The sequence below is a fragment of the Caloenas nicobarica genome, chromosome 20, assembly GCF_036013445.1.
Source record: "Caloenas nicobarica isolate bCalNic1 chromosome 20, bCalNic1.hap1, whole genome shotgun sequence".
Lineage (NCBI taxonomy): Eukaryota > Metazoa > Chordata > Aves > Columbiformes > Columbidae > Caloenas > Caloenas nicobarica.
Window position 1 is genome coordinate 4,761,771 of NC_088264.1, and position 20,231 is coordinate 4,782,001.

Below are 20,231 nucleotides of genomic sequence, written 5' to 3' on the forward strand. Positions count from 1 at the left end.
TTTTGTTTTTGTGGGGGTTTTCTGAGCCAGCCCCTTCTCCTCGCCCTAGCTATCTCTGCTCAGCAGGAGAGCTGTCGCTCTTTCCCCCGCCCCGCTCTCGGCAGCACACCCCCGGGGGGCGGTGAGGCGGCGGGACGAGGGCGGCCCCAGAGGCCCCGTGAGGGGGCAGCTGAGGGGAGGCGGGAAGGCGGGAAGGCCGCGCCTCACACAGCGGGGCCGCCCCCGCGCGCCCCCTGGTCGCTACGGCAACGCGCGCACGGCGCCCGGTGGGCCGGCGCATGCGCAGTCCGCGCCCGAGCCGGGCCGGGGGGGGCGCGGTGCGCATGCGCACGTGGCGCCGGGCTGCCCCCCCCCAATCCGCGCGCGTGTATGTGTGTGTGTGTGTGTGTGTGTGTGTGTATGTGCGCGCGAGAGCGTGCGCGCGTGGCGGCGCTGCCGGCTCCCCCGCACCGGCGCGGCCCGCAGGCGCGGAGCGGCGCGCAGCCCCAGCGGCTTCCCCGCCCTCGCTCGTCCATCCCCCGCTGTCGCAGGTGAGCTGGGCCGCCGCGGGGAGGAGGAGGAGGAGGTGGAGGGTAGAGGAGGGAGGCGGGCGGCCGGCGCCCGCCTTCTCGGGGAGCCGCGGCGGGGCTCATTGTCCGGCTTCGAGGAGGAGGAGGAGAGAAAGGAGGCTTAACCCCGGCTGCACGCCGGGCCCGGCAGGGCTGCCGGCCGGGGATTGGAGGCGCGCGGTCCCCTCCCAGATCCGGGGAGGGTCCCGGCCCCCTCCCGTCACCCGGCTCCTCACGGGCCCCGCGCTCCGCCGCCCACCTGTCGGCCGCCTCCTCAGCCGGTGTCGCGGGCGGCGTTGGCCGGGAGCGGGCTGGCAGCGGGGCCGGGGCCCGGCGGCTCGGCAGCGCCCTCTCCCCCCTCAGTGTGCGCGGGGTGTGTATGTGTGTGCAGGGCGGCGGGCCCCCCGCGGCCGTGCTGCAAGATGGAGGGATGGGTGGCTGTGCAGCGAGGCCGGAGCGTCGGTCATTGCCCCCCTCGCTACCTGCGCCAGGGGACAGAGAGCGGGCTGCGGCCTGGCTGGGGGGGGGGGGGTGGGGAGCTGCTCCCCCTTTGCTCGCTGGAGAGGCCCCGGGGGAATAAATGCTGAGGGGGGTGTTTGTGTGTGCGGACGGGCAGAGCCGTGTGCCCGCCTGGGGCGGGGGGCCCTGCGCGGCGGGGGGGCCGGGGCAGAGGCGGCTGCGGCGGGGAGATACCGCTATCCGGGCAGCCCCCGCCGGGGCGCCCTGACATGGGGAGCAGCACCCCGGGCTGGGTCAGCACACGGGCTGGGGTGGGAGGGGAATTCAGGGTAGCAAGCCGGCATAACGTTTCTTTTCTATAAAACCGGGTGATTTGGGAGCACCGAGAGCGCGCTGCCTTGTAGCAGACGGGGATCTGCTTTAGAGAGTGGACAAGTGAATGCTGTTTATTTGACATCCAGAGCGTTTGGCATATTTCTTTCCTGGCAGCAGATGCTGGAAAAGCAATTATACAGATATACTTTAAACCAAGATGAGTGGTGATGATAGGTAATAGTTTGAATTAACTTGTTCCCGTGTGTTTAATAGTAGGTACTTCCTGCTGAAATTCTGTGGCTGTTTATCTGTTCAAGAGATCCCTATGCAGACAAAAGGTGCCTTTGCACAGGTCTGATTCCTCCTCCCGCCCCCAGTCTGTTCCTGTGCTAAACTAAGGGGCTTTACTATCACAGAGAGCTAGAAGAGATAGAGGCTATTTATTTTCAAATAGGATAGGTGGATAAGCAGGCAATCAAATGTTTCGTAGGCCTACAGTTTTTGAGTTTCTCTCAAGACTGGAAAATGTGGTAGGATGCACAATTATTATTTTCTTTTTTTTTTTTCCCTTATCACTTCTTGCCTCTGCAGCTGACTTGATTTTAGTAGCAAAATGGGCTTAACTTTCTATTCACATCAAACAGCCGTATGGTGGTTTGCGACCTTTTTTGATATGTAGGCCTCTTGTGTTTTTTAGTGGTTCTGCATGTTTTTGTTAGTTGAACTTCAACTCACCTCTTTTGGTTTTTAATCTTTATTAGGTCTCAGCAGACCATTAGAAATAATACATGGACCAAAGGTTAAAGACTGCTGATACTTATGTATTATCTTAATGCAAATGGTTTAATTGTTGATCCTCTTAATGCAGAACAGTGAGGAGTAGAGAAATTTGTTTTTCTAAAGCTTTCATTTAACAACATATAGGTATTTTTTTCATGTATTATTGTAAGGTTTAGTATCTATGATAATGTAGGCAGATGACTTCCATGGACACATCTACATCAGCTGTACTGGCTTGGGCCCTGATTCTGTAAATTAGTGTGATCTACACAGGTGCCAAAACTTTAGTGAATTTGTACCCTCAAATACCAGAGTATAGCATAGTACAGCGGTTCAGAGTTGCTTGTGATCTTTACTAGCAGTGCCTCTAGTTACTCTGAAAAATATTTCACGTTTCTGGGATAAATGATTTTTTTTTTTTCCCAAGACAAATCTTTTGCAGAAACAAAACTACTGCTCCTTCGTACGGCCTCTGCGCATCCCTGCATGCGGGTTGTCTGCAGTCTTGCTCAGAAGTTTGCTAAAGATAGGTCACTTGAATTGAAAGAGTGCCCTCTGGTGACATCTGTATTTAGAGTTTGGACTGTGTACAAAGAGGCACTCCTGCTAGTCTGGAATTAAACATTCCTCCCGACAAGGCTGGAGATGTGTTCTGCGCTGAAATACTAGCGTGGCCATGGCTGAGATGGGGGATGAGCAGTCACTTGCAAATACATGTGGTAGACGTATGGCAGTCACTGGGAGTCCGTTAGCTCCCTTGTGAAATATTCTACCTTGTAATTTATTTTGCTGGATTTTGATGAGCAATGTTTGATTCCTCAGTGTAGGGGAAGAAAAAAACCCCAACAAAACCCAAACAAACAAAAAAACCCCAAACCAAGCAAACAAAAATCCAAACCAAACAAAAAACCCAAACACAACCAAATCTCTTCGTGAGGTTATTGTATTTACTATCGGGTAATTTTTTCTCTGAAACTTGTATTGTGCAGAATTTTTGGAGAGATCTTCTCCCTTCCACACCTCTATCTCGCTGGTGACTCTGTGCCTTGAAAATCCCAGTGTTTAGATATTTTATTGATCTTGATGCTGCTCAGCACCGGTGAACAAATATGAAGATACAGGGCTAACTCTTTAACTTCCATGACTTGTGTAAATTTTGATTTTAAAATAGGCTATGTTTGTAATAAATGTATTTAAGACTTCAGAAGACTAATAATGTCTTACTGTGCTAATGTTCTGCTTGACATGTCTTTGAATATTAAAAGGTTTGAATTGATAAGGACACACCTCCACCTTCAGCAGTTTCTTCCCCCCTCTTTTTGTTTTTTCATTGAGATTAAGGATTAATCTTTATATTTGCTTGGAGTTGAGTCATTTGGGCTCCTCCTTTCATTCATTCAATAAAGCTGAGCTGAAAACTTCCTTTAAGGATGAGGAGTGTAATCGGTTGCATTTTGTCAAAGTATAAGACATCAAAGGCATGGTACACTTCTGGTTTGGGTGTTGTTTTACAGCTCTTGTTAGAAAAGATCAGAACATGGTATGTTCTGAACACTGGAGCTTCTAGCTGTGACTGTCCAAAGTGAGCTTGGTGTGAGTGATGGTCATTGAACCTGCTTGCTGGCTGAGGAGAAGAGAGACTGTTTCCTATCTCTGCTTCAGGTTGTAGGAGAGTTTGGCTAGAAAAACTCACCTGTTCACTGAGTCTTATAGCAAAATAAAATACGGGGAAATCTAGTGGGCCAGGACTAAGTATTTCAAAATATGATGTTCCTGACATGCATAAAAGGTTGATGTTTATTTTCTTGTGCTCACTGTTCGGAGGTGTGTCGCTCTCTGGTACACTAACAGCAGGTCTTTTCTAAACTCCTTACAGGCTTCCAGATGGGTTATAGACTGTCATATGGCACAGATGGTGTCTTCCTTGAACCCATGGAGATGCCTTTAGAATGCTCTCAGAATCCTTGGTATCCCAGTTTTATTGCCAGTGTAACTTTTTCCATGGCTTCAGTGCAGAGAAGTGACAGCTTCCATGCTTACTGTGTGCCTTTCTGTAAGTAAGGATAGGATTCCCTTTTCCTTCCCCTGTGTTGTCTTACAGTCCCGACTACAGGAAATACAGCTTGGGTAGAACTGCAGGGCAATAATGCTGGGGGAAAAAAAAAGCATCAGTGTACTTTGCAGGTCCCAGCAGCTTTGCCCTTATTTCTGTAAGACTGCACTGGTCAGGCTGTGTTTTGTCTCTTTGTGACTCTTGGATGCCTCAGCAAGTGAAGGTTTCCTGCCCCGGAATCTCTCTGGGTGTGCTGCAGTGCACCTCTGCCTGACGCTGTGAGGCTCAAGAGCTGCCTGGTCAGAACGTCAAGAGATGCTCATGTCGGCTCCTCGTATGCATCGTATTTGTGATTTAAAAACCTGCTTATTTCTCAGTGGTAAAGAGCAGCCTTCTTTGTTAAAGATTAAGCATGTAACAGGGCAGTTGATTTGATGCCAGGTTTGAGAGTAATACATCTGCTTGGTGGTTAAATTAAAGCCCCTCTCCTTTTTCCTCTTGGCAGATATTACATGCAGTCCACTCTGGTAGGATTCATCTTGGTACAAACTCTTAAGAATAGCTATTTGTTCTGTTTCTTTGAGGTGTTGGACTTGTGACCTATTCTCTGTGCCTGTTTCAGAATTTCATTTATCTGTATACATATGAATACGTTTCACAGGCAATGTAAGTTTTAGATTGCAAGTGAACTGGGAGAGGCATGTGCCTGCCCTATTTTCTCTGGTCTATCTGGGGAGACTGTACGTCTCCCCCATATATTGCAAGTGCGACCACAACAGTTAATGCAGCTCAGTGCCTCAGCAGCATGTAGTTGAGATTTGGACATGGATTAGAACAAGCTGGCTGAAGTTCAATCCAGATAAAATATACATGATGATGTGGATGTAATTATCAGCCTTCTTAATTGAAGGAGTGCATTTGCCATTAGGTAGAAGTGTTAGTGCCCTCTGGTGACTCGAGTTTATTAGCTGTTGTTCTTAGCAATCATATTGAAGCAGTAAAATCAGTTTTAAAAATCTTTGACTAGAAGATTGAGACCTCCTAACCTGACCATAGCTGACTAGAATTTGGCTGGAAGTCATGTCTGACCCTCCTCCCCTTGGCTTTAGACCGTTATAGGAGTTCCTAGTGCAAGTAATGAAGTATAACTTGAGGCTGGCCTGGGTCTGTTAAGGAGGTAAGAACAGCGTGCCTGGTGATTATAAGCAGAAATGGCAGAGAGGGAGACTTAAGCTTTCTTTGGGGTCCTCTGCCTAAAAATGGTCATCCCGATTTAGTGATTTTTTTGTTGTTGTTGTTTGTTTGGTGGTTTGTTTTTTTTTTTTTTTTGAGCTGATGAATCTCTTCACTTCTGTTGCTTGTTCTGTATGTCTGAGGGCTGAAGTGCTCAGACTGGCAGAGAAGAAATGCAAATGGGGACTGAAATGTGCTGGCTTTCGTGCAGTAACTCCATTTAAAAGTGATTTGGAGGGAAAATGTGGTGTGGAAGGTTTTGCTGGCTTTGGAGCCGTCTCAGTAGGAGTCAGTGGCACTGGTGCTTTGGGATATGTGTTACCTTCTCTTTAATCGAGCTGTGATGTTGGCAGCAGTCCGAAGTGACCGAGGACTGGCTCTCAACACTCTGACTGTTGTAGTAGTGTGGCATTAAAATCTGTTTGATTTGTGCCTCTCATTATTCATTAAGGGACAGCTTTGAGACTGTGGAATTTGCGCTCACTGAAACAGGCTCAGATTGATCATGCTGGGGATGAAGGTATATTTTTTAGCTAATAAGGCCTAGATAAAAATGGCAGAGATCCTGAAAAAGCGGTCTTAATGCAGTTTGTAAATTGGATTGCTTTTATTACATTATTAAGGTGCCCAGGGTTTGGGATATTTGTCTAAACTATGGTATTATATTTTCATTTAGACTTAGAATGTCACAGAGTGACTCAAGTTGGACCAATAAGCGAATAATCAGGACTAGTACAAAGCGCACTTTCTGCTCTGGTACAGCCTTTTCAGAATAATGTATAGGCGGGCAGAAGCCTCCAATGAAAAGCTGAAAGTCTCAGTTTAGTAAGTTTTTCTTTGTAAGCTTCATGTCTGAGTTTGTATCTGAAGAGGCCAGTGAGCACAGGTGGACTCGTGACTTCTTAGTTCCATGTAAAACTCGAATTTATAAGCTGTTTAAAAGCTTGTGTTTCTCGTCTGCTTGTTTTGTTGCCAAATTGTTTGATCTTCTAATTGCTGTTAAGATCTGTTACTTGCTTGATAATGTTAGGGTCCTCCACACTTGTAACTAATTTAAATTGGTTTGTAATTGAATCATGTTGTGACCCCACATGCGGTGGGGCAGCTTATTTATTGACTGCTTGCTTCTCACACTGTTTTGGCGGACACTAGTGGAGTGAAATGCATCAGCTTAGATGCAGCTAGGAAATTAAGCTGCTTTTTTTTTTTCATTGCCTTATTTTTCAGTTTGATCATTCCCCCAAACTGTTTACTCTCTGGCCATACAAAATCTTGCACTGATGTCATGGCAGAGAAAGGAATGAAAAAAAGCAGTTAGTGGTGGAGGTGACTGGCAAGTACAAAATCAGAGCTCCCATAAACCAGCTGAAATCACTTAAGTGGATCAGTTGTCGCTTTGGTCATAGCTGAGCTTGTGGAGTGCTGATTTCTGGAGTTAGAGTGTAATCTCAACTCTATCCTGAATTCATAGTTGGGTTTGCAATTCTGGGAACTTGGGCAAAACTTCCTAGTTTCAGATTTCATGCAGAAATATTTGAGGCATGACAGGGTACTTGTGACATTTTTGAAAATTGCTTTTGCATAGGGCTAAACTTAACAATTGTTGCAACTTCTCCAGTAGGCCAGTGGAGCGAGTTTGGCATGATGATGGTGTTACTGGGAATTTGGTAATAGAGCCGTTTGACTGATAAAGCAAAAACTAATCCAGAAACCTGTAAAGTATTTTGGGGATTCCAAACAAATCCACGATCAACTTGCTTGTGTGAAGTGTTAGAATGCTGATAGAGTTGAATAGTTTCTTAGGTGTGCATTTTGGATTTCAAAATGCGCATAAATTGTTTGAAGAGCTAAATCAATAAAATAAAATACGCCCCAAAGATTTGGACTACTCTCTCCCATTAATGCATCACTGTTTTGTGCTGTCACTAATTAGTAACTCTCATATCATGAGGTATATTGATAAAGCATATGGTTAAGTGGATGACTCATAATCATTGTATTTCCTCTCCTCCTCTGTCACATAATTAACTTTCCCTGTGTGGTTAAAGGGCATGTGAACTGTGATGCCATTGCTAGCACGTCCAGAACACTCTGCCAACAGCCTTGTCTTTGCTTTCCAGCCAGTCTTCCCATGTGCTTTATTGGTGAGTATACCTGACTAGTGGCAGCTATCTCATTTATTTTTAGAATAGTCACTTATTTTTAGACTGACCAGTTTGTTTGGGTGTTCGTTGTCAGGCTTGTCTGGTATCTAAAATAACTGTGATATTCACAATAATTATGATATTCTTATTGACCAAACTTTTATGGAAATATACCAACAGGCATTTTGGAGAGGGGTCATGTATGAGAAGAGTAGAATCTATTGAGTTCAATCCCTCCATGCAGTTGAGGTCATCTTCAAACATCTTCTGGAGCTCAGAGTGCAAAATTACTGAAGGCTTAGCAAGATTTCTTCTTAGCTACACACTAACCATGTGTTTCTGAGAACCATGAATATGGTGGGCTGTGAGCAGCCTGAACCTTGAGATGTTTGTTATGAGAGAGAAAAACTTGAGTCTTGCAGGCCTGCCTTAGGATAGGATTAATATTACCTGGGTATAAGAGTTTATTATTATTACTTTTTAATAGGCTGTGCATGGATGGTGTCAGGTATGCAGTTTCTAATGAAACCATTTTCCATTTTATTTATATGATAATAGGAAATGTCCCTCTGTAATAGAAATGTTTTTGCTGCTTCCTGTTCGAAAAGTGTTTGACTAGCTGCCCTGTGCTGCTTGATTATTATGATAGACAATTTCTTCTCATCCTCCTTTGTGTATTGTTGTTTGTTTTCTTTCCTTCCATGTCCAAGCATATTTTGGATTTATTTTGAACAGATTTTGGCAGATAACTCTTTGATAATAGATTTTGAAGGTTTTAGTGATATTCCTCTCTAAAAGTGCTTTTCTCCTTACTAGTGGACAATGACTTTCTCTCAGATCCAGTCTAATATTGTGTTACATTGGACAAGGTCTTTGTTATAAGTGTACTAAATGTAGTGGTACCAAATCTAACCACAGTACAAAACTGTGGTTCTTTGGTTATTTTTTAATACCCTTGTGTAGATGTAGCCATGCTGGCAGTCAGTTATTTTATTGGTGGAAGTTGCTTAGCTGTACGGGCGATACCTATTCAAGTGCTCACAGTGTCCACCCCAAATACTTCTAAAGGAATTTGGAGAGGAAAACACTGTTAACCAAATTGCAGTCAGGAGATCAAACAGAAGGACAAGCTTGATACTGTTTTCATTTAAGGTGGGTGCCAGATCTACAATGTTTCATAAAGTCGAGGCATATTAAAGTGATAAAGAAGTGGAAGAGCTGCTTTTGAAGTGCAGTATTTCTTTACCTTTGAAGAACAGCAGCTATTCATAAGCTGAGAGCGTCATTTAGGACCTGCTTGCAGATAGCGCTTCCTCAATGTCTGCATGTAATGGCTTGCCCTGTACTTAATTAACATGCTGACTTGTGGGTTTTTTAATGTGGATGGGATCTGTGTGATGACTGAACTCAAGCTGTATTTCATGCTGTGACTTGTGTTTAATACTTTTGCTAAGTCAATCTTGACTCTTTTCTGAAGCTGTCTTAGTGGTGAAAAGGTTTCTTCATTAGGACGTAGTTCATGTTTCAGATAAGGTAAATTGACTTCTCTTAAAAGAAATATTCATACAAATCTGTGTATAAGTTATCATACAGGGACTTTGGTATTTTAAAGAGAGCTACCTAAAAATTCTGTCAGAGACCAGCAATCGGAACTGCTTTAGTTTCTTCTCTTTTTGGTAACAAATGCCGTATGACTAGGAGAGGGAAAAGAAGTATCTGTGTATTTGTTGTTACACGATCTCAAATTACTTTTTGTATGTGCTATGGAAAGTTTTAAAGTATTTCAGGTGATGTTGTGCCAGAGCATCTAGAGAAAGAAACCAAAAAAAATTTTTTTTTTTTTTGTCCTGTGAAATTGCATGCCTTTCCTGTTCAGTTTGATGAGCTTATGGGAGAAAACTGAAATGTCCATGGGTGTGGAAGCAGAGTTGTACACTCAGAGCATGTGCTTATTATAAGTCCAAAATGAATATATGCAAAATGGATATGAATTTTTAAGCAAATTTAGACTTACAGAAACAAAAGTACGTAGGCAAATGATTTGAGGCTGACAGTTTTGTCGAGGAATAATTCTTGATTTAGCTTTCTAACTTATAGATAAGATAATAAATTGGAAATTGAAAGGGTATTGCTGAGGCCAAAAAGCCTTTTATAAAGGATAGCTTAGGAAAATGTGAAATCTGTTATGCGGATCCATATAGTAGTATGATAATTCACAGGTATGCCATATTTGTGTTATGCTAAGTCAGATAGCCATAGAAATCTAGTTAGCCTATGTTAAGTGATACTGCTAAGAAGGGAAGCTTACTTGATAAATAATGCAAGTGGCTGACATGAAAGATGTCTTGCTAAGCTATTGCACCCACAAAACTTTTGTTAAATCCTCATTTATTTGTAAACAAAGGTGTATTTTAGGAAAGTTGAGCATTTAAAGTAATTATTTCTGCTGTGCCTATTTTTTTTTTTTTTTAAGCTGGCTTTTATTTTTATGACTTAGAAAAAAAGTCTGTGGCTTTACATACTTTTTTTTTTTTTTTCCCCACTTCTCTATGTGAAGTGATAGTCTTAAGAACAGAATCCGGCAGTAATGGAGCTTAAGGACAGGGACAGAAGTGAGATCTCTCCAGAGAAAAGGAAAAAAGATGGACTTCCCCTGCTGTTTTGGGATGGATGTGCTGGAGTTTCTGTGTTGCTTTTAGGTGTCAGATTTCTGTGTAGACTGGTACTGAATGTCACGGATATCTTCTTGGTTTTACTTGTTGGAGTGAGAGAAGGAAGATGAGGAGAAGTGATGGGCTTCAGCAACCGAAGTTTTTTTGCTGGTCACTTTGTCTGGTGTCATCTTTCCCTATTACATTCCAGGTCATTAATGGAATTGGATATCTTTTTTTTACCCTGGGGTAATAGGGTGTATTTCTGTGATCTTATCATTATACTAGCTGATCTGTATTCCTTTGTGGCTTTTTCTGTATTTATGATTCTCCTAATGTTGGTAGAAGTGCTTTGCTTACAGGAAGAAAATTGCCATCTTTTGGAATTCATAATTAGCATCTTCTCTTAATGCAGAGGAGGTTGGCTTTTTTAACGTAATAATCCCCAAAACGAGAAAGCACATCTTGGAAGAGAAAAAGGGATCTTGCTAGGTTGGAGTTGCCATTTGCAAATTGTGTTCTTTTTTTGGGGATGGGGCTGAGCATGCGGTTGGGTCCCAGGGCGAATTAGTGTTGAGTTTGCTTCATTCCTCAGCGAGGGAGCTGGCTTATTTGGCAGTCTCTGTGGTAGAGCAGCTTCACTGCCTGCTATTCAGTAGCTTTGTCAGATTTATGGTGTTCATTGGCCACACACAACTCAGCTGGAAAACCCTACCCTATTTGTGGAAAAACTAGATTCTTACATCGGAAAGGTCCTGCAAATCCCTATTGACAGTCGCATTTATTTGGAGGCTACCTTCGCTGGTTTTGTTGAGGTTGTTTTTCTCTGTCTTGGAGGTAGTGGAAGATAAATTTTGTAGCTTGTTAAAATCTCTTCGCTTTTACGTGATAAAGCTGTTTCAAAAGTATCCCACCTGCCAAAAACACCCTGACCATATTGTGACTAGTGACTTCAGTGATATTTCAGCAGTAAGGTACCAATACTCTGTTTATGATGTGACTGACTCTCCTTTATGTTTGAATAACATTCATGACCAAAATGAGCTTCCCCAGCTTGGTGAGCTGAATATGAAACTAAATGAAAGATGAAAGTACTCTTGAAGTGCAGCCAAGGTATTAGCTTTTTCAGCCATTCTTTTAGCAGGTCAGAGGTAACTCATTTCCTGGTAGTATAGAATGGGGAAATGAATTACTCATTTTGTGTGTGTGTGTGGCTTTTGTGTTGGTTGTGGGTTTGTTTGGGTTTTTTTGTGGTGGTGTTGGTTTGGAGGCGGAGGGGCGTGTTGTGGGGTTTTTTTTAATTATTCACTAATATGGATAATCTTGGCTTTGGAACAACACTGAAAGATCTGAATATATTTAGTTAAAATATACATTTTTTTTTTAACTGTAAAAAATTTATCCATGTATTCATTTCTTTCACCAAACTCTTTGCAGTTCATATTTTCCAAATTCTTATGGGCACTATCAATTGAATGTCTCTTGGTGGTGACATCATGAAGTCTTCCAGTATCACCAAGTATCAAAACACAGTAACACCTTTTCTCAAAAACGTAGCAGGGCTGGGAGAGATGGGTTTGCATAGGGCTTGCACGTTCCCTCTTTTCTGTGCTAGGAGAACATACCCCTGCCACAAGTTGATTGCTTGAAGTGATGCATTTTAAAATAGTACAAACTGAAGTAGTGGTTTATAGTGGATTTTTTTGGAAGGTGACAGTTTCTGAGCTTTTTAAAGATAGAGTTAACATCACTGAATGGTCACATAATGGTTTTTGTATTCCCAGTTGGTGTGGAATTTCTTGCATTTATAGCATTCTAGAATTACTTTTTATCAGTTAAAAGATTAACAAAAAGATGAATGTAACTTTGTTTTTAGTTAAATGAACCATTAAACCTCATGATTTCCTTAAGAAATAGCATCATCTGCTGTAAAACAGTAGACTGACATTCAAAACACCATTCTCTATCGAATCTGTATTGTGTACACACTCTATGTCCTTGCTCTTGGACCCAAGTTTTCGGCTTCTGTATCTCTGTACTTAAATCGATTTTTAATGCATGCATCCATTGATTTGGCAGAAATGAACACAGCTGCATTTCATAAGCTGAAGGATACGTTTGAATAATAATTATCCAGTTATGCACTGAATATCTCAAATATCCAAGTAGAATTTGGATGGGATATCACTTGTGAACCTACAGTGCTGAGTTCATCTTAAAAATCCCGCTTGATAGACTGTATCAAAGGCACACTGGAATCCTTGTGTGGGGGGTAAGTGAGCTGAACTTGACTCCTAAATACTGAAAAGACCAGTAAATGCTTTTATTCTGTCAGCGTTTGCCATACTCTTAGAGGCATATAAAAATTGTCAGATTCCCAATGCTTTCTGTGAGATCTGGAAGAAACTGCTTCCCCCTGCTTTGAACATATTTAGCTGTTCTCCCTTGGCTTCAGTGTCTGCAGCCTTTCTGTACCTGTGAGACCATGCAGGGCAGTCAGTGTGGGATGGGCATCTTGTGCCTTTACTTCTTTAAGGCCAGTAAACTGTCCAGGTTTGTGTTCTGCTTTCCCGGCGTGTTAATATTGCCACTAAATCCAGTGTAGAGCAAAAGGATATATGCACATTTTTAGCAGTTAATGATTTTTGCATTCCTTGCTAGAGGCGTGGCTCACAAGCAAAATAGCATGCCCCTGCATCCTTAGGAAGTAATTGGAGGCATGATTTTATTTCTTTGGTTCCTGGTTAGTTAAAGTTGTCATGTGAGCTGTAAAGACTGTATCATTAATCTTTCCCCTGTGGTTTGTCTTTTTTCCTGTTTTTTAAGAAGGATTTGAGGCTTGCCTTCAGTACCATTAGGATATACAAACATTTTTGCATAGTTGGTTGCAGGTTGATTACAAACTGAGCTAATAGTTTGATTTTTGTAATAGGATTTGGTAAACAAGTAGCTTGTGCCCTGCGGAGGGATATTCTCCTGGATTTTTGATTTTTTTTCTTTTTTTTCTTTATCTCATTTGAGGAAATTGAAGCAATGAGTTGTACCAGTTCCTTAGATTATAGAGGAGAGTATTGGGTACTGAAACACCATGAAGGAGGGATCTTGATAGCTGGAAACTGAGTAAGATATGAATGAGACAGAACCTTACTAACCTTAATGTTACCTCTCTTTCTTTTCTCAACCCCCTGCCCAAGTCAGAGAATGAGGTGCGTAAAAGCAGCAATAAGATGATTTTGTTGTCCAGAATGTGAGCGCACATGATAGTGAAAGTGGTCTGTGAGTAATGTTGTCTTAAAAAAAGAATAATAATTCCACTTAGTTGTTCGTCCAGGTAAAGCCTTTTCTAGAGTAAGAGAAGAGAACCTAAATTAAGGACCGTTTTAAATTAAGCTTTTTTTTTTGTATTTAAAATTTCATTGTCGAACCTAATAAAATTATTTTCTTGTTCTGTTTGTTGCTATTCTGTGGGTTCTAATTTCATGTGTCTTGGAGCTCCAACAGCTGATACTGCTGTGATTGTTGTGCAATAGATGCTTAGGGCAAGAGTGGATGTGTGACATAACTTGGAGTGGTTGAGTTGTATGAGTACAGAAGTGCTTTGAGTTTGCAGCAGGGCTAGTCAATGAAAAAAGTAGTCTGTGTTACTGGGTTAGGGCTACTGCTGGTGCAGGCACCATATGACACAATTTCTTTCAGGAAGGAGCCCAGTATCAATTTAAGCAGCTATGGTTTTTGGCTTTTAATACAGTTTTCTGGAGGCTGTTCAAGAACCTGATTACTGTATTCTGATTTGGAGCATAAATTTACTTTTTATTCCTACTCCTGGTTTGTGCTCCTGATATTTAAACACAGCAAGTGTATCCTTGTGCGAATTTCAGTTTGTTAGCATAAGGTCTCCTGGTTTCTACTTCTGCAATGGAGTCTTCAGAGAATGTGGAAGCCTTTCTCTGCATATATTTTGATCAAAAATCTTTTAGAAGCCAGGTGACCAGAACTGCGTGCAGTACAGCATCAAGCTCTCTTACAAAATGCTGTGGAGGTAGTATTTGTCCGTAACTAATGCAAACATCTTGATCTCATGTGGCTACTTCATGCTTACAGCATTGCTGGCAGTCGTTTCCAACTGATGTGCTGAAATTTATAGGAGAAATTTTATAGGGATCAGCCCAAATTATGCTTTAATGATTGACTTTCATTTTTCAATCTTCTGTCCATCAGATAGTGTTATTTGTCCTGTATTATGTTCCTTTCCTGTATTTCCAAACGATCCGTGATTCTCAGATTTGTACTGGTGTTGCATATTTAATAAGTGTTAGTAATCTCTTCCCACTCTAGTATTATGCTCCTCTGTCTCTGTTTTCATCATACCTCTACCCCACACATGTCTTCTACTAGTGTCTCTTATCTCAGTCTTCACTGGTGGCAGCTTATCAAATGCTTTGCCAAGATTCATGCATCTGACTGGAGACTTTGTAGTATGTGAAATTTTAGGTCTGGAATTTGATTATCTTCAATGATAAATTTCCTGCAGGAGGATGGGGCTGTATTAAGTTGCCTGAGCTTTTATTTCATCCCTATTGTGGAAATGTATATTTTTATCAGTTTGGCTATCTTGTATTGCCTCTTAACACTATCATGCTTACTGAAAACTGAATTAAAGCATATTTTTAGGTCGCTTTCATTTCTCTTTTTTAATGCTGTGTACATACTATCTTATACTATCTTTATTCTTGCAGTGCCGTAACCTAGTTGAGTTTTTTTTTTTGTTGGGTCAGGTGTAAAACTGAAGAATATAGTTTGGAAGATGCAATTTGTTTGACTTGAGAAAATCTTCTTTCATAGTTAGACAAACATTCTTTTCCATGTCACCTATTCCTTGCTGACTTCCTGCTTAATTGTAGGGCTTTTGTGTGTGGGGTTTTTTAATTATTATTTTGGTATGGAGGCTGTTATCTCTGCTCTTGCCTCTTAGATGATAAGCTTTCTTCCCATCTTTAGACATGTTTCTAGCTTTACCTATCTGTGCATAACTCCCATGGACTCAGGTTCTAATGGGGAGAAAGTGATAAAGAACAGTGCATTCTGGGGCAAGAGAAAGAGGTCATGGATTTCTTTTTAATTCAGGAGCATTAAAAGCCTGGTGGTCTGCTCAGACTACCTTGCATTTTTTCCCACTACAGTACCTGTAATGACTCTTGTTATCACAGTGCAGCCTTGTGCGGCTTCCCAAGTCTGTCTTGTTGCAGAACAGACAACATGCAGCCTGGCAAACAAATGATTTTTCCTTCAGTATTGGGTAGTACGTGCCTGTGCTAACAGAGTCTTTCTGTGCACAGGTCTTGTATTAACATTGGGGTGCACATGCACCAAACTGCAGGGAAGAACGGGGAATGTGACCAGCCCTTGCCCTGATGGGAGATGGCATGAGTACTTGTATATGCCGACGTGATGCAGACCAGCAAAAGGTGCACTTGGTATGTGAGGCATCTGTCCCGGGGGTTGGGGCAGCAGACTTACCTGGATTCCCACTTGCTCAAGGGCAAACGCATTACCAAAGTGAGCTCACAACATCTATATAGTGATCTTGCAGGGAATATGGTCCATATTCCATTCATCTAAAAAAAAAATATATATATATATATATATATATATATATATCTCAGACTAAAAAGACTAAAAGGTATTTTATAACTTGGTGCCTTATAAAGATTAAGGAAAAGGCACTTAAAGAATGCATTAAAGTGGCAGCATCTTAACTTCGCCGTATTTATTATTGTTGGATTTATTTTGGCCATATTGTTGTGACTTTTTAGCAGAGAGATTTTTACCTCAAAACACTTAGAGGGGAAGCACGCAGGACCCCGCACGCAGGACCCCACACGCAAAACCACAAGCATTTCTGAGTGTTTTTTGTGTAAGGTAGGAATTACAGTGTGAAAAAATGAGTAATAGAGGCTCACTCTTGTAGCCCCGAATGTTATGGAACTATAGATTATTTGGCCTGGTTTGTATTTAACGAGTTCTGATCAAGTGGGCAGTGAGGCACCCAAGATACTGAAGTAGTTCCACAAAGTACCTCCCGGACAGAAGGATCCGTCTTGATGCATATTATGCAAATGTGATAGTTGCTTGAGGAACTTGAATTTCTGTTTCATTGAAGCTGCTAACTTATGTTAGGTAGTTAAAAGCAATGTTAATTTAGAAAGTGCCAAGCAGTGCTGGAAAAAAATACACTTCTAACTAAGAATCAAAGGGCTCACATCCAGAATTAGAACTCAGTCAGTGGCTCCAAGATTTCACTGAAGTGTTTTGAGGTCATTGGTGGGGAGTAGCTGAATCTAACTAGGCTGTACTATGTGTATGTGAGAGAGTGGAGATTCAGTGAAGGCCGGTACACTTCTGTTCCTTATTTAAAAATAAATAGCTTTTTCTGTACTGTTTGTGAAAATACCAGTGAGAGTTCCTGCAAGATCAAGAGCTCAGTTTGATTTAGTCTGGAGCTGCTCTTCTGGTTCTTACAGTGCTTTGGTCCCTGCAGTCTTTGGTAGTGGCTTTGCATTCATAGTTGATGATTAATACATCAAGGCACTTATGTTTTCTTTGTGGGGATTTATGATCAAAACAAATGATGTTTTGTACTGCTGTAATGAATGTAAACAAAAAGGATCTTAGTCATTATGACTCTTGAGCCATTCATAAAATTGTGCTGTGGCTATGATTCCTCAAAGCTTTTGTACTGTTCTGGACAGGAAGTTTTAAATATAATATTAGGGTAGTCTTCTAAAATACTGTTTGTACAGTATATTTTGGGGATATTGTTTGACCCAATATGAGACAAGAATATCCCTGGATTTTTCTGTGGAAGGGTTTCAGGTTTAGGTGAGTCAAATACTCTCTAACCAGGTTCTTTTAGATATTCCACACATGGAGGGTGTAACATTTAATATTAAATTTCCTTATCTGAACACAGTGGGTGTTGCACAGGATTTCTGATTGAGCAGAGTGATACAAAATATACTGAAATCACAATTCAAATGCAAGTTACACTTAGCAAAATATGGCAATTGCAAAATACAGTTCAAACGCAATAACAACATGATCCCTGTTAGTGGTCTCTACAGTATGCTCACCACTATGATACTGAGTGTCCCCAGTCTCCAGAAAGGAACACATGAGTTGAAGCCTGTTCCTCTCTTTGAAATTCTTTTGTCAGTTGTTTCACTTTTTCTACTCTGTGTTGGGCTCAGCTGTGTACTTACTCCCCTCATGCTCATCTAGGTAACTCAGGAAGACGTGAACTTTGTAAATGAACTCAGGGAGCAACATTTACACCACTGGTTGATTCACTCAAGTGTAATACAGTCAGATGATCTTCTCGACTGACAAAGCTGTTTATCTAAAACAAAGGCCACCCTCTGGTCCCCTTTGTGCTGAGATGAAGTCAGGTTCTTTGTACCAGCTGTGGTCAGTCACACCCTGCTTTGTTCTGACCTTCATGGGCATGTGGCCTTTGCTCATCTTCACCCTGCTGCCCTCCTGTTTTGGGGTTTATAGGTCAGTCGCTGTAGTGGAATGATCATCAAATACAGCCTTGGGTGAATTGCAGAAAAACTCAGACGCATTGAAGAGAGCAGACCCTGGTTAGTCTAGACATTTTTATTCTTTGGGTATGATGAATCTTTTTATCAGTATTTTTACTTTACTTTTTACTGCACAGTATGCAGGGCATGAAGGGGCAGGAGAATACCATGTAGTGTGTCCAGGCTTCAGGCTCGCATAAATGCATGCTGAAGTATTTTATGCATCATATAAAACACCTTCGATTCCACATTTAATGCATTTCTGTGCACAAAGGCATTTATTAAATTGAAGAGAAACAGACTGGAAGTTCGCATTACTCGATGTAATTCAGTTAATGAAAAGGCTATGGGAAAGAGGCATTGGGGAGCTGAGCACTTGGACAATCTGAAGTGTAATTGAGATAGGAAAGGACAGGACCGCAGTGACACAAGCCAAAGATGAGGTATTTTTCATGTATGGTCTGTTAGTATAATAACAGCTAAAATCTAAGTGCAGTTCAGTGTATATTTAGCAGAGGAAAGACAGTCTTAATTATAGTGTATGGGCTGGGAGTATAGTGTTCAAGTGAAATGTAGCATCTTCTGCCCTATGAATGTTACAGTCCCATCAGTTTTTTTAGAAAACGAAACAAGAGAGGGTAGCATGTGGGTGGCTCAACGTAGCTCAGAGGGGGACTATTAATACCCCCAAATACCTAGGAGCTATAGTGTTTGACTGAAATTTGCAGTGTGGCTCTCTTTCAGTTGCCCTTTTTTTGTATTGCATTCCTAAAATGACACTTTAAAGTTACTGCTTTTTTTGAGGATGTTTTATTATTTAAATATTGCAGTTTCTTGTCTTCCAGGCTTGTTTATCTGGCTACCTGGATAAGGTCACTTGGAGATAGAGCTTTTTGGATTACTTTATTTTGTTTATTTCATTATGTAGAGATCTTAAGTATGAGATACTGTAATACTATTTTGTCATGTGGTATTACGCAGTTACCTGTCGCCTCCATTTATTTGCAATGTGTAATAGTTCCGAGTTAAACTACAAACCTAAAGTGAATTTCATTAATAATAGCAACTTTGGAAACAGTCACACTTGTTATAAGCATAGACCTATGAAAACTGATTTATAATTGTTTTCACACTAGAGGGCACTAACATCTTGTGAAATTTAAGCCCAAGCCAATTTTTACTCTCTGTAACACTTAGGTACTGGGTAGTCTTACTGTTTTGGTAATGGATGCCAAAGGTTTCAATTTCTTTGAAGCCTTTTCTCTGTAGAAATGAAAAGTAATGGTATTCTTGCAAGGATGCATTAAAATTTGGCGTGTGGAGTTTTTAATTGTGGGGGATGTGTTTTTTTAACAACAATAATTTGGGTAATTTGTGGAGAAAATTGTAAATTTCACTTGTAATCTTAAATTGCTTTTAATGCGGTAATTTTCACTTGAAGCTGGTGAATAGGTATATAAGATAGGAAACTATCAGAAAACTTCTTATAAAAATTTTCTATTGGAGTTAATATCTGGAATATACTTCTTGAAGTTGGTAAACAAAGGAAAATAATTGTATGAGAATGGATGTTGCAGGCCTAAGTATAAGTTAGTTAATGCATACATTTACACTTTGGTACCTGGTATATAGAAAATAGTATGAAAAAGAGTATGAAAATCTATACTGCCCATAAGTAATGTGTCATAATGGAACCTTTAATTGTTTGTTGTTTTTAAGTAATTTTAGAATGTGTGTTTGAATCTAAAGTTTGGACCTCAAAGTGGTGTAGCCATTTAGAAAGTACTTTATTTTTGTTATGGATTTTAATGCTGAATCTTGTTTAAAACATGTGAATGAAATGGTTTCTGATTACTTTTTGCTTTTTGTAGGAATGGTTATTCAGTCGCCTTGGAGATGATCCTGCCGCTGTAAATGCAGGGCTGAAGATTAATGGTGTGGGCAGTATGGACCTAATGAACGGACAGTCAAGCAGTGTTAATATTGCAGCTACTGCCTCAGAGGTAAGGGTTACAAAACTTAGTTATTGGATACTTAAGACCACAAATACTCATTTAAAAAAAAAAAAAAAAAAAAAAGGACCAAAATGAAAGTTTTTTCTTTCAGTAGATTTGGTGCAGCAGATTCTTGGCTTGTGAGTTGGTTTCACATGCCTCAGTTTAGATGTGAATCACAAGTTCTAACCTTTGTATAGCAAAATAAAGCATGAGCAAGCATTTACAGCCTTGCCATAGCCAAAGCTGCCTTTTTATGTTCTCTTCCATCACATCTAGACAAGAGCTTTTCTTTTCAAGCTTGAACAATACTAGATACTCTTAGTGCAATAAGCTGGGCTGGCAAGGCCTGTGGGAAATGTTCTGTTCTTTGACAGGTGTTTGTGTGTGTGTCGCAGGACGGTCTGACACAGTAGCGCTAGAATAAGTTGTTCCCTTTGTCTCTTGGGCCATATTCAGGCACTGCTGTGGGTC

At 41.2% G+C, this 20,231-nt stretch overlaps 1 protein-coding gene across 2 annotated transcripts in view; it reads left to right on the forward strand.

Moving 5' to 3' along the window:
• Positions 1 to 449: 449 nt before the first annotated feature.
• Positions 450 to 20,231, forward strand: part of RALGPS2 (Ral GEF with PH domain and SH3 binding motif 2) — a 102,645-nt gene continuing 82,863 nt past the window's right edge. The window contains exons 1-2 of one of the 2 annotated variants that reach the window (XM_065648937.1): positions 450 to 530; positions 19,635 to 19,766. In XM_065648937.1, the coding sequence (XP_065505009.1) occupies positions 19,710 to 19,766 (57 nt within the window). In that variant the 5' untranslated portion in view covers positions 450 to 530; positions 19,635 to 19,709. Of the gene's footprint in view, positions 531 to 19,634; positions 19,767 to 20,231 lie in introns of those variants that run through there. The other variant, XM_065648936.1, reaches the window with a different exon arrangement.